At 38.2% G+C, this 15,162-nt stretch overlaps 1 protein-coding gene across 1 annotated transcript; it reads right to left on the bottom strand.

Moving 5' to 3' along the window:
- Positions 1 to 1,197: 1,197 nt before the first annotated feature.
- Positions 1,198 to 6,739, bottom strand: LOC115809774 (cholesterol 24-hydroxylase). The gene is made up of 15 exons (XM_030771584.1): positions 6,500 to 6,739; positions 6,291 to 6,368; positions 5,650 to 5,731; positions 5,464 to 5,537; positions 4,221 to 4,307; positions 4,001 to 4,139; positions 3,494 to 3,607; positions 3,237 to 3,393; positions 2,962 to 3,030; positions 2,745 to 2,817; positions 2,420 to 2,504; positions 2,097 to 2,207; positions 1,890 to 1,978; positions 1,706 to 1,772; positions 1,198 to 1,584 (listed from the first exon to the last, which is right to left on the bottom strand). The coding sequence occupies exons 1-15, from the start codon at positions 6,646 to 6,648 to the stop codon at positions 1,444 to 1,446; spliced, it is 1,515 nt and encodes a 504-aa protein (XP_030627444.1). The 5' UTR covers positions 6,649 to 6,739; the 3' UTR covers positions 1,198 to 1,443.
- Positions 6,740 to 15,162: the final 8,423 nt, after the last annotated feature.

Genomic DNA, 15,162 nt, shown 5'->3' with positions numbered 1-15,162 from the left:
TATGTTGGCGCCTCTTCTAGAGAAGGTGCTTTCACTGTGAGTTTTATTATCAGTTTACTTTTATTCCTGGCAAAATCAAATATAAATATTGTCTTTTTTATATTTATTCTTTTGTGTATATTCTATTGTTCAATAAAGTTTGCATTAAAAAGAGTATAGAACTAGTTGCTATTGTGACTCAGGAGAGAACAATAATAAATAGGGGTTATGTTCTCTAAAATAGCTTGGAAAATCAGTGATAAGCATGGCAATTGTATCAACAACAAAGTTGAACCAGCAACATAATACTTCATGGTACTTAATTCTGGACTGGGTAAACACAATGATGGTGAGATATGAACTTTATACAGTACAAATTACATACTAGTGCAATGCATGCTGAGAACACACCCATGTTTACCCTCACAACCCATTACTGCTGTCCCCTGTGCCAGGGCTTACAAACTGTGGAAAGCAGGGCCATTGATCCTGTACATTATTTGCACTACTGCAATCTGTGGTAATCGCACTGGCCCTTACAAGCACTGGTTTTGCAGACCAGGGGTTACAGGCTCCATTCTCGTTGAGCCCTGTCTTGTCTGTTTTCAAGATCAATGAGATACCTTTGCCACTGCTCTGTACCAATACATTAATCCATAAAATATATAAAGACAAGTGGTAAATAATTGAAATTCAAGGCAACATGTGAAACAATCTGAGAACACTGCAAATCATAATGCTGATGCTGTGAAAGAGTACGAGATATTAGGACATTTGCATAGAATCATATCTTTATTTATTACAAATTCTGGTAGATGCTTTAGTTAATAATTTTACAGTATTAACTTTAACCAACAACAAACTGGTGAGATTTGATACCAGGAGTAGAGAAAAGCTGAATCATCACAAAATTGGGCAAATTATTATGATGTCAAAATGTACACACTGTTATATGTCAAACAAAAGAGTCTTACACTGTCAGACATCAACAATGCCCTACTGTTCCTAATATGTTAAAATACAAGATAGTACATTCATTAAGTATTTGTGGTGTATGATGATCTTTTTGTTACCGATGATGAGAATTCTCTATGATTACAAAGACCAGTAGGTGATTTGTTATTTTTTAACGGGGGGTGGGGTGGGGGGGGGGTGGGGGGGTTGGCCCAATGCTCACTCACACTGCTCTGTAAAGCATATAGGGGGATGACAGGTTAACAAGGGGGGTGCATTTTGGTCATTTTGTTAACAAGGGGGATGGCATCCAGCCTCATCCCCCTACAAATCGCTACTGTCAAAGACTATGATTGTTATCTGCATAGAGAGCACTCTACCATGAAGATTCTCTAAAATGACAATTTTAATTTTTATTATTATTATTATTATTATTACTATTATTATTATTATTATTATTATCATCATTATTTCTGAAGACACTACCTGAGTAGTTCTATTTCTTCAGTTTTAATCACGTTGTTTCATCCTGCAAATCACTCCACTCCGAGGTCGCAGAGTTCCAATATCCTCAATGTCTAAGGGTTGACCTGGCGCCAGAGAGTAATCAAACCTCTGCAGCAGCTTAGCCATCACAACCTTAGCCTCCATCTACTCACAAACACAGGGGAAGGCATTATTACAGAAAAGTCAGTACAACACTTAATCAAGAACAGTTTAGTGGACAAACTGTCCATGTGTTTTTGGGTGTCTTCAAGGGATGTCTTTTCACCTGAGAGAAGGCTTGACCGAGACATGACCGTGGGCCCAGTGCAAATGGATAGTAACAGAAGTAGGGCCTTCAAAAATGCAAAGAAACAGTCAAATTAACCATATATATATATATATATATATATATATATATATATATACACACACAGAACTTTAACAGAACTTTAAACTAGTTTTTCTCTTACTTGGGAGCATCTGGGGCAAATCTCTCTGGGTCAAACTTCAGTGGGTCTTTGAAAAATCTGTCCATCCTGCTTGTCACATATGTATCAAACTGCAAAGAGTAATAAAAACAAGAAATATTATAGAAAAAAAGAATTTGTATGACTTTTACAGAAATAAAATAAATTAAGAATCATTTTCAACATTAATATTGAAGTCTGGACACTCACGACAGCTGTAAACCCTCCAGGGATTTTGATCCCATCTATGACCATGTCATCAGCCACCCAGCGAGAAGTCCCTGGGGCAACTGGATATAGTCTGAGAGTCTCCTTTAACACCTACAGAATAGACCAAATAAACCAAGTAGCTCACACCAAGTCTGCACATATTAATACTACTATTACCAATATAAGTAATGTGTTAATACTAAGTTTGCCACTGTAATAAAATCTCTGGCAAGCAGATTTGTAGGGGTACATATGTTGAAAAAATTATTCGCATTGAATTATGCATCATAAACATCACTGTACAAACAAGTTAGTCAACTTACCTGAGACAAGTAAGTTAGTTTTCCAAGATCCTCGTACAAGATTTCTTGTCTCTTTCCAAGAACTTCATCCACCTCTGCCTTAAGCCTTAATGGTCACACAGATTAAGAGAAGAGTCAACACAAAATACAGCTCATGGTTTAGCATCAGAAGTTGTCTGAAATTTACTGGCCCTACTCCCACAGATCACTACAACAGCTGTCTCTTTGTGGTTCTTTCACAAATAATAACCAAATTAGACGATTTACTGAACATTCAACTGAGATACAGAATAACTTAACTGTTCCATACAAATAATCATTTAATTCATTAACAAACTTCTCAAACCTTTCCATTATCTCTGGATGCCTTCCAAGTTCCATGACGGCAAATGCCAGCTGATTGGCTGTTGTTTCTTGTCCTTCAAACAGCAGAAAAAGAGGAGGCAAAGGACAAAAACGCCAGACAAAGCAGAAGAGACTTGGTTAAACAATATTTTTACCACACTGTAGAATATTGTACACAATATTGACACAAAGGAAAAAATGACATATGAGTGCCTCACCTGCAATGAAGAATGTCACGAAGTTGTCCAGCATAAGCTCTTGACTGTCATCATCAAATTTGTTCTCCTCTGTGAGGTAAAATGAGCTGTTTCACCAGAGACATTTCATCTGCGTCTTTCACCAGCAAGAATTTAAATGCCTGAATTACTTGTGCCTCTAAGGGGTATATACAACGCACTACGTAAATTAGTAATTTCTCTCAATACAATGAGAGCATTACCTTATGGCACTGGCACCGACACAAAAGTATGTAAGTAGTTTTTTCATCACATACCAGCTGATTTGAGGATTTGTGTGAGAATGTCTTTTGGGACATCTTCACCACTTTCCATTGCCTTCTTCCTCTCATTTATCCAGGCCCTCCCTGTTCTACGGAGAAGCTTGACTGCCTCCTTGATATTCCGTATAAACCCTCTATTCCACGGGAAAAACTTGGGATAAGCACATAATAGCAGTTACTACACCACTATCAGATTGAACACTGGGGCAGAACAGCACTTACTCTTTCTGCTTTAACTGGATGTCTTTTACCTTATACATTGGATCTCTGATGTAGTATATCATGCCCTTCAGACAAAGTTCTATGGCATTTGGGAAGGGAAGGTTGTTGTTGTTCACCATGTCCAAATCAACTCCAAAGGCCACCTGTGGATAAGGCCAAAATGTGACAAATTCAAGATGTGGATAACGACATTATTTGAGCACATTGCTTTAAGCCTGACATTTTGTGAAATGTGAAAGACATTTGACGCAGCTTGATGGCTTTGTAGCATGGCATGAATACACTGCTAGGTGCATAGATATGCTACGCTGATGATTCTAACTGTGTGTCAGATTCTCATTGACAGAGCTGTTATAAAGTAAGAACACAATGGGGAAAAATATACTTGTGAGGGAGTGGTCAAAAATGTTGTTATATTACTGTTATTATACTGTTATTAGCGTTATGTGGATTGGATTTCAACTTTCCTGTCAATCTGGGACACAAATTCAAATGTATTGAGAAATCCAAAACAAAAAAGGACAGAGGTCAAAAACCTTTGTGATGACATCCAGAGTTACACAGTTCACTAAGCCGTGCATGTGGGCTGGTGTTTGTTTGTCAGCCATCTCTGCCAGTTTCACCATCAAACGGTCAGCCTTCTCATTGAAGATGCCCATTAGACCCCGCAGATACCTGCCAATTATGATGTGTCATCCAGGTGTCAACAGCACTTCTGTCCAATGACAGTTACAGAAAGGTAGGGGGAGGACTCACGAGCTGCTGAAGGCAGGGTCCATGATTCTACGCTGTTTGTACCACAAATCATGGTCTGCAACTGTCACAAGTCCATTTCCAAGAAACCTATGAGAGGGATCACATGACAGGTCTGGATTAACATGGAAACTTCAGCCTGCTCTTGCAGCATCAACCCATTCTTTCAGTTCTTCAAAACAACCATGAAGATGAACCCATCATCACTTGATCAAGCTAAGAGGTTTATCTAAGCAAGACCAATGGACCACAAGAGGTCTTCATAATCCACATGCAGACTGACTACAGTGTTGTGGAGTAAAAACAAATGACATTTCTGGATCTCAAACCTATATATAATAAATAATGTGAAATCCCTATCAAAAATAATTCACTTTTTAACTAATTAATTTACATTTGTTCCTGAAAATGTTTCAAATGGCTACATGACTTCCCATGCAAAAAAGAGTCACAGTTTGACATATTTCTTTTTACAATTAACAGAGTTCCACAGTGACCTTACACAGGCAAAGTGTCATAAATACAAGTTAAGAACTTCATGACCCTGAAGACACAAGTAAAACAAAGATTGGAACAAAGCCTCACTGTTCACTAAGAGAAGCCTTGATGCAAATCCGTTGCTCTGATTTGGAAGTGTCTGAGTGGGTGAGAGATTGCTAAGCATTTCCTTTTGATTCATATTAGCCTGGTAAATCAAAGTGTTGGGTCTTGGAGATTGTAGCATATAACCATAATAAATTAGACAATGTTTCTATATTAAACTCACTTGGCAATGTATGAGATGAGTAATACTTTGTTATTTGGAGCATTGAGCATTGAGCATATCTTAATGCTAAAATTTAATGTCATCACTTCTGCTGCTCTCAAATAATGCCCGCACTCCGCACTGACATGTCTGAGTCATACTGAGTAAACTATGAAATGTCTTTCGCATGCAGATAGTTTAATCTGTCGAGGGAAAACTTGGAAGTGTCATTTAGATTAGGTTTTTGTTAAGAGTTAGTTTCTGTGGTGTGTAGAAGTAAGTGCTGGTTTGTGATTTGTATTTTGGTTAATTAGTTGCTATTGCTTCTGTTCAGCCTGTTGTGGCTGTAATGCACCCTCTATAGGACTACAGACAAGGTTTAGAACAACCAGGCCAAGTAAGTTCTCAACAACTGTCAGTTCTTTGGACTGTCCATGATAGTTCTCAATATGAACTGAATGTCCGGTAAGATAGATAAGTTACACTATATCAAGACCTCACCTTTGTCCAAACAAGGTGAAGAGACGCTTGTAGACTGTTGGGTCTTTAGGATATTTTGGTGACATGAGGACCTCCTGCAATAATGCCACAGATCACAATATGCCTCAACCAATGCACAAAACAAACTGAGAGATATTGAGTTTGCTATAACACAGTATACATCAAGATGATGGGCAAAGTGTTTACCTTTGTTGCTTCAGGGTCCACGGTCACTATTGTTACGTGGTGAAGGCCATTTATTCTATACACTGGACCATATTTTTCTGCCCTTTAACACAGGAAGAGAACACTGGACTGAAAGTATCACATCTCTCATAAGAGAACTGATAGAGATAATGTTTGGTATTAACTCCCAATCTTATTGTCATCATGATAGCTGTCATAAACTCTCTCCATACATTTAAAACCAGACTAAAGACATCTATTTTCTCTAACTTATGAATAATATCATTTGGATTTGACCTTGTTATAGACATGTAAGGCCCTTTGAGTCTATCAATAGTGATACCGGGCTCTAAATAAACATGTATTATCATAAATATTATTATTATTATAACTGTCAGGTAGACCAACCTAAACTATATATGGGATGTGGCTTGAGGGGGAAAAGGAAAAAAAATAGTATGCTATGACCGTTCACGTGATATTTTACTTTTACTTCAAGACTAAGATACTTAACTGTGACCTAAATTTAGAGAATATGTGATTATGTAAAATGCTTTTTGGAGTTACGTACTGTCTCTGCTGATTGTTGACGGCACCACTGTGAACTCTGACTTGACATACAGTGTGTGAAAGGGCATGCCACTGATCAAAAATGTACCTACCATTCCAACAGTTTGTCGTGCAAGACGGTATTCTTTCTCAACTCTTGTACAATTATCGGTAAATGCCCCAACAGAAAGCTGAAATGGGACATCAAAACTGGACTGATTACATACAGTAGCGACAACCACGTTCTCTGTTTTATTTAAAAACAATGCAAAGAATCTGACGTTGCTGGGGTCGATTTATTAAAATCGTCATACGGCCTTACCTTGGCCTCGGTGGTCCAGGTATGTGATCAAACTTCTGATGGATATGTCTAATGTAAATACAGTAACAAGCAAAAAGCACTAAAATTGCCGAGAAGACGAACTTCGAACTATACCACATCAATCCCACTACTGTTTCCCAAATTTCCATTTTCGTATCGTCGTTGTGTTTTACATGTGTTTTAATGTTCGAGAAGTTGCGTGACTCTCGGCAGACACGCTTCTCCGCTTACATAAGAGTTAACAAAGCTGATGACTACAGCATTTCCGGGGTAAACGACAAGGTGTGTTTTCACAATTGTACGAGCGTATTAACCAATGAATGTTTGTCAGCACCCGGGAGGGTATGTTGACCTCTTCGATGAGGTTGTCCAGAGTAACACAGTGTATGTCACCATAACAGGGTTGTATCTGTAAGTTTAACGATCAATACCAAAGAAAAAAAAATCTACTCATTTGCTATGCAGTGATTCAATGTCACTCAGAGTAACAACCGCGTTATTTTACAATTGCATTTAATGTTTTAATTAATATTCGCCTGGAAATTATATTAACTGCTGTAATTATCAACTTACGTAGCAGTATTCAACGAACAATGTCAAATCATGACAAAGCCGGTCAGGTAAACAATAACTACTTCTCCAGTGACAATTATTTATAATACACCTACTAGGATGCAGCTGAAACAGCCTGAAAATAACTGTTCAATGGTAATGAACAATTTGTAGATTGCAACTATCTGTCCAGGGAGAATCATGCATGGACTCATACAATTTAAAAGGGATGGAGAAACAAAAAACCTTGTTTTACCCAAACTAATCTAGTTGACCAGGGGGTGTGTCTGTTTTTTTTGTTTGTTTGTTTGTTTGTTTTTTATTAATCAACCATACCCTCCACTGTGTTCATCAGACCACACCTCTTAAAGGGCGTAATCATAAAATTCCATTCAGGTGTGAATAGCACATCTGTTTGGTGACAGTTATAGTATAGGCAGGACTCACAAACCATAGAAAGCAGACTGTTCTTTGTTGTTGTAGTTGTTGTTTTTAATGAAACTTTGAGAGTAGTCATATCACCTGAGTTCTGATTAATATAGCAACCTCAACATTCTCTTTTAGCACCAAGGAATTTATTCATGCATAACTCATCTCACTCACTCATTATCTAAGCCGCTTATCCTGATTAGGGTCGCGGGGGGTCCTGGAGCCTATCCCAGCGCTCATAGGGCGAAAGGCAGGGAAACACCCTGGACAGGTCGCCAGTCCATCGCAGGGCAGACACAAACACTTCAGTGTCTCCAATTCACCTAACCTGCATGTCTTTGGACTGTGGGAGGAAACCGGAGCTCCCGGAGGAAACCCACACAGACACGGGGAGAACATGCAAACTCAGAAAGGACCCTGGCCGCCCGGCCGGGAATCGAACCCCTGGCCAGGAATCAAAAGCGCTACCCACTGCCCCACCATGCCGCCCACATAACTCATTTGTTAAATTTGTGGTTTTAGACAAAAGATTACTCGTTAATTACTAGTCAGGCCTTATCTATGTGATTCAAAAATAGCAACAGTAAAAATAATAGTTAAAAAAGTAGTGAATAGTAACCTTCCATCATAGTAAATTTTGATATACCAGATTAAAATATATCAGTATTAACTGTGTTACTCATTGCTTGATTTATAACATTATTACCTCATTACTTATTTATTACCTGATTTATTACTCTATTGCTAAATTTATTTTTTCATTGATATAATCTGCATTTCTTTTTTTCAAATGGCTGAGTGGTCTATCGCTGCCAAAACGTGTAATGACTGCTGGTTTCTGGTTTTCTTTTTACGATCTGTGATGAGTTGTGCTTATGCTGAGTCCTGTAGATATGTAAATGAACCCCTTGAACTTCCATAGGCTGTGAACTTTGATTAGGGAACAAAGTTTACCCCGCCTTTTTTTTTTTTTTTTTTTTTTTTTTTTTAGCAAGGTACAAGCTGGGGAGGGAAGTCCTCCACTCCTCCTCTGAAAATGTTCATTGGCCTATCAAGCGTAGAGGTGCGTAGGTAGTGCAGCTGTGCGTATCGTTGCTTCCATCATTGCACACTTTGTCAAATTGGCCTTTCCTCAAATACAATTGAACCCTTTTCCCCAGTGCGATGAGGTAATTATAGAAAGCTGAAAGAAAGTGAAGTCCTGCAAACACAAATGGGAACTTCTTGAGCTCACAGACGCTGTAAACTTTGCTGAGGAGCAGGCTACAGAGCATTGCGTTTTGATTCACGTTGGCCCGGTAACAATGTAGTTCATGGTTAATCAAAGTGTTAAGTCTTAGAAATGTTGGCGTCTAACTCTCATGATTAAGCCAGTGTCTCTACATTCAAATTATTTCGCATTGTGTGAAATGAGGAACTCTCTATCAAGACATTTTAGAGCGCTGAGCATACACGTTTGTTCAAAGATAATTTCATAATTTCTGCTGTTTTCAAAAGGTATTTTAGTGTGTTGGACACAAAACTAATGCTCACACTCATGGAAACTGCCTGTGTGAATGCACACAAACCATTGGCTCTTACTTGCAGTGCTGAGTCATAGTGGGTAAACTCTGATATGTGTTTGGCATTTTGATAGCTGAATCTATAGACAAAAGAACTAGGGAGTGTCCATAAGAATAGTTCTTTGTAAGCACGTAGTTCAGAGTTAACTTATGGTTAGATCTAAGGTTAGTTATATAATCATTATTGAAGCAGCTCAAAGTCTTTCATTACAAGTGTTTCCCTCTATAGTGCTTGTCTGTTTTTTGTGTATACAATGGCTCCTTTATGACAGATCAAACTATCGTAAAGGGCCAACAGTGAACAGCCAAAAGTGAGGCCCACCAGCAGAAATGCCCATGACAGCTTTGTAAAGTGAGCTGAATGTCTGGATACAAGACTAGGACACAGAGCTTACTTCTGCCTTAATATCTTAAAGAGGTATTTGTAAACCATAAGATCTTAAGGATATTTTTGGTGATATCCTGTGATTAGACCACGGAGCAGAAGATTCCTGAGTTAATGCACAACTGGACTGAGGGGTGTCTGAATAGAAATAGTTGTCTGCATCATGATGGATATGAAAATGAAAAAGCTGAAGAGTTGACTTCTGTTGCCTCAGGGACAGAGATCATTATCATTGCATAGTGTGGGCAATTAACTGTGCTATATTTTCAGTCCTTTAACACAGGAAAAAGACACTAAACAGAAAGTATCACATCTCTCATGAGGGGAATGATAGATGATGTATGGTTCCACATTACAGGCTGAAGACGTCGCATCTTTCTCTTGAGAAAACTACCTGCCTTACGATGGACCGGCGACCTGTCCAGGGTGTTTCCCCGCCTTTCACCCAGTGTGCGCTGGGATAGGCTCCAGCACCCCCCACAACCCTAACTGGGATAACCGGCTTAGGAAATGAATGAATGGAGAGATCATCTCTAAAGTAATAAATTACTTTGAACTGCAGGAGGCGCTGTAGTACTTGATAAAGTCATACAGTCCCATACTCACCTTGTCTTATTTACGTAGAAACAACTTAAGATGTTTTTCAAACGTAAGACTATTGTTTCTGAAGTCAAGCAACATTCTATGAAGTTAGCATTTTAAAAATATACCACAAGGCAGCACAGACACTGTATCTATTCACCTCTATTAAATTTATGACACCACAACATTTAACACCAAGAATTAACATTGTCCAGTCATATAATCACAACGAACACCTTATTCTAAGTTCTCCCAGCACATTAAAATGTGTATCAGTGCATTAGTTCTTGTTTTACCCAGTGGTACAGTTGTTCCATGTCCCTTCTTGTAAAATGAACGCAATTTTTGTTTGTTTGACTTGGCTTTGATTCCTAGTGAGAGAGACTGTGTGCTACTTTTGATGTTGCTTGTCCTGGCTGTTTGCCTTCACGGTAGCACAGTACTGCTCCTGCTTGGACTAGTGCTCAACGCTCTTGTACTAAGATAGAGAGGGAGAGAGAGAGAGAGAGAGAAAGATGGAAAGAAAGTAAGAATCTTAGTGTAAACATCAGCACAATACACAACACATAACATTTCATTTTCATTCCTCAGATCACAGAGGCAAATAAATAAATAAATAAATAAATAAATTGCAAGTTTTGTGGATTAAGTGAGTCAGAGGTTGAAGTTCAACTCATTGAGAAATAGCAGACGCTCCTAACACAAGTAACCAACGGAAAGAGAGACAGAGAGAAGAGCCTAGTGACGGATAACAGCCCGATGAAGATTCCCCCTTTCTACAGTGTTCTATTCAATTCACATTTGGGAACAAACATGTGACACACATTCAAACACATGATAACTATCAGAATTTTGAATTGCAAAACTGCTTCTTGAGATCATTTTTGTTTATTGTTATGATGCCGCAGACAATTCAATGAGAAAATGAACTGTTTATAATATTTTAATGACTGCATATTTGTTCATATGTAATGAGGTCATACATCTGTCACGAGATGATGCAATATGATTATTATATGTCACATATCGATTTAACACAGTACTCCCCAGTCTGGACAAGAATAGGTGATACAGAGTTCATTGGAGGTTTTACTGCATTTGCTGACTCACAAAAAAGAGAGTTATAGGATCTCACATCGGCACTACTCCACAGTATTGGGGGGGAAAAATTAAGGGAATTCAAATACAGTTTAATGACAGGAGAACAGAATCTGATCGTTTCTCTCTGACAGCCGCGCTGGACACAAAAAACCCCCAAAAAAACCCAACTTGCCAGCCTCCCAGCTCACTTCTAATTCGGAGAGAAAAGAAAGAGTGTTTTTACCACAGCTATAACTGGCACTACGCACTGTGGTTCCCTGTGTGTATGTGTGGCTGTGTATCGGTTACATCTGTCAGCCACTGGAGATTGTGAGCATAGTGGGTGGTAGCTGTAGCTCGATGTCTAAAGAGGGCACAGTGGTGTCGCTTGACTGTGGCATTCTTGTTGAAATACCGTAGTCCTCCCATTTTGGAAAGGTAAACAAGGTTCTAACTACCAAAGCTTGGCAAAAAGTGCCTTTACAACTACTACTTACAGTGTCACCAAACCTCTTGACCTTAAATCAGACTGTCAACAAAGCAAGTAATTTTAACCATTTCAAATGCAAAAAAAGTAAAAAAAAAAAAATTAAAAAAAAAACAAAAAAAGACATTTATGTGACCTGCCACCACTTGTTGCTAACATCTTGGTCTGCGTTGAAAGTTCTTTACATTTGAAGTCTTTTGATATACTATCACTTACAGTTTTAGTTTGAAGTTTTATTTTATGGCTTTAAACTTTTTTTTTTTCTTTGCCTTCAAGGTCTGAAATCTTTTTATATAAAAAAATATTTATCCCTGAACTTTTCCCTCTATTATGTCCACACATCTGTGTATGTTTATCTGTTTTTCGAAAGTGCAGATGTGGTCTGCATCTGTCTGCCAGCATCACAGAGAGTGCTAGTCTGAAGCCAAGTCTTCAAGCGTTATTGTGGGCTTGACTTTATGCCTTTCCGATTGTTTAGTGTGTGCTCCACAATCACACATGTCCCAGCAAAGCAGCTGCCTGGGCATTCACTCATCTTACATGGAAAATTACTACTTGCCACCGCTTACCGTCTTATGTTGACCTCATGTTCATTTGCAAACGTTTTTATAGATTTTTTTTTTGTTTTTTTTTAAGTATATCTAAAAGTCAAAAGGGGTAGAGACGCTCTCTGTGTATGATGGCATCTTAATGGTTTCCCCAGATTTACCCATGAGTGCTTGCAGTGGATTTGCGTTACCCTGAACTTTGACTTGATAATCCTTGTTATTTAATCCTCGCCTAAGAGCGTACTGACAGATGTGATTATTTGCAGGGGCAGTCCAAGAGAACTATGGGATTGATTTCCATGTCACACTGAGCTGAAATTTATTAAGCCATGGCCTACTCCCAGCTGTGTTTTAGCATTGTGGAGTTTTGTCTTTTGTTTGTTGTATGTATATCATTGTTGTTGTTATTGTTGTTGTTGTTAATGATGGTGGTGGTGGGATGCACAGAGACATCCTGTTTTGGTAATGGGGGCCCAGAAAAGTCTATCTCTCAAAAAAAAAAAAAAAAAAATTCGGAGTGGCCTGGGTGATGAGCATGAGTGATAAAATGAAACCAGCCCTCCACGATTTTGCCAAGTTTTTTGCCAGAGTTTCCTTGGCAAAACAGGAGTCATTGGCATATAGTCAGATTACTGTTGTCATCAGAAGATATTTGGATTTGGCACCTTGTGTGTTCTTGAGTGACTGTTTACCCCCCCCCCCCCCCCCCCCCCCCCCCCCCCACATGTCTTCTTTTAACATTACTACAAATCTTTCATAGGTCAGCAGTTTTCATTCAGCCACTTTGGCAAAAAAAATGTTGATCTGTTCTTGCCTGCATGAAAACATTCAGTGTATGTACTGATGTGTTTAAACAAGAGTGGAGTGAACTTATTCCCACACTGAATTGAATTTAGGCTGGTTGTCCTGGGAACACACCCAATGAATTTGGTCTCTCTTTATGGAGTGTCCAAAAAAAAATTGATTTATGAATTTATATTTATTCACAAAGTGAGCAAAGAGTAGAAAGGAATGATCAGGTTGAGTGTTTTTTATTGTACTTGTGAAATCATTCAGTTCTTTTGGATATGAGTATTGGTGTTTTTTGGGTTTTTTTTTTTTGAGTAGGCCTATTGGTATTTTTTACAGTGCATGGATTGTACGGAAGGGTATATGAAAGGTGTGGCATTCTTACAGTTTACAATAGTAATTTGTGTTGTTTCATGTATCTACGTCACTCCATCTTATCTTCATATTCTGCAAGTAAGTGTTTTCAGATAAGTGTGATACAGTCAGAGCCGTGACATCTCTTCTTCCGTCCAAACAGAAAAACATCCGTCTGTCCTTCCAGGTTTTTTTTTTTTTTTTTTTCACCACAGGGTTTTGTTTTGCATAGTTGATTTGTTCACAGCTCCTCATACACTTCCTCACTGAAGAATGTAGGGACAGAAAGTTGAGAATAGATTCCAGCGGTGGTAATGGTGCTTAGGAAAAGCTTTTCTGCAAAGCTGAGAAGTGTCACTGCTGTTGAAGAGAAGTCTTAAGTTTGGCCTGTGTGTGTACAACAGTCTTAAGGTCTACTCAAAATTGGAGGGGGGGGGGGGGGGGGGTTGCATTTGAAACACTGTGTATTGTTGTAAGATTAGTACTTAAAGGTATATACAACTGCTGTAATCTGAGATGAACTGAATGTCTGCTAAGTCTCTGTGTAGCTGCATTTTCTTAAGGATGCGAATGACTTGAAATGTGAAGTCTTTCTCCCAGAAACTCCCTAAATTCTAATCAGTTTGGATTATCCATTAGCCTTCCTGATCCAAGACACTCCAAATGGTTACATTGATTTGCGTTATATTCCTGACTTTTTAGACTAAACTTGATACTATGAACAGGTTAGATATTACATAAACACTACAATGTAAATACGGATTATTTAACTCTAAGACAGTTCAGACTTTAAACTAATCCTCTATAGTTCAATTTCCTATTTCTCTTACTTGCTGAGTGATAGTCACCATTCACCAACATTGGAGCACAATGGCTCTTTTGATCCCTTTTACTTTGTTTGTTTCCAGAAGATAGAGCATGTTTTGCAGCCGGAATAAACAAAACTCAAAATGGAACATTTTGCTCATCCTCGTATGTTGCTGGGCTGCGGCCCAGGTCTGAAATTGAAACCAGATTGCCACACATATGTAAAGGCGTGTTGCTGTAGAAGACCGGTCTGTTCCCGTTTAAGGCTAAAGAGGAAAATGGACAAACAAGAGAAAAATCAAAATTGATTTTCAGTGAACTTTTAAAAACTCACTTCTTCCATTTATCTGCTGAATCTGTGGAGGTGGATACAGTTGTTTTTAAAATGTGAAGAAAGCACTGAGGTACACAAGAAGAATAGGATGCACATTTTAATATTTTCTGTATAAGAGGCGCAAGACAAACAGTTTCCCTTTTTTTTTTTTTACCATCAGAGACTTCATGTATATATCAGCCTGTTTTGTGCACCATCTGTAAAGTAGAATCATGTCAAAGCTTTAGCACATATTTAAAAAGTAGACAATAAATACTGTACAGCCACATTCCTAATGCTAATTGAGAGATTATCATAATGATCATGCTTAATATACTTCCATGGCATGAAATACTCAAACTCAGAGAATAGAATGGAAGTAATCCCTTCACAAAAAAAAACACCATTATAACACACAACAGTTTATAATCATAGACATATTCATTTGAATATAGTTTAAATAAAGTGCCATCCATAAAAAGTTATGCACATTTGCACACACTCTTAAATAATATTCCTGAAATAAGAGATTTAACCATCTCTATAGCTCCAGAGCTCCAAGTTTTTTGATGCACCACAAAATGTGAAGACAAAAAAAAGAAAAAAGAAAGAGAGAAAACCATGATACAGTGTTTAAAATTACTGACAGGTAACCTTTTTTTTCCAGAAAAACTGCACAAAGACCATCTCATCTTTTCACCAGTCATTTTCTGTTCCGTGCTTCACTCCTTTTTTTTCTTTTTTTTCTTTTTTTACCATTCTTCATCTTTTCCAT

The sequence above is a fragment of the Chanos chanos genome, chromosome 4 (genome assembly GCF_902362185.1).
Source record: "Chanos chanos chromosome 4, fChaCha1.1, whole genome shotgun sequence".
In the NCBI taxonomy this organism is placed as follows: domain Eukaryota; kingdom Metazoa; phylum Chordata; class Actinopteri; order Gonorynchiformes; family Chanidae; genus Chanos; species Chanos chanos.
This window is presented reverse-complemented; position numbering and strand designations above follow the sequence as displayed.

What these genes read in the sequence shown, in the direction of transcription:
- LOC115809774 (XM_030771584.1), bottom strand. Translation starts at nt 6,648, where the DNA reads ATGGAAATTTGGGAAACAGTAGTGGGATTGATGTGGTATAGTTCGAAG. An exon ending in TGGACCCTGAAGCAACAAAG is followed by an intron (nt 5,538 to 5,649) that starts GTAAACACTTTG and finishes GCATTATTGCAG; the next exon opens with GAGGTCCTCATGTCACCAAA. An exon ending in TCGGTCAAGCCTTCTCTCAG is followed by an intron (nt 1,585 to 1,705) that starts GTGAAAAGACAT and finishes GTTTGTGAGTAG; the next exon opens with ATGGAGGCTAAGGTTGTGAT.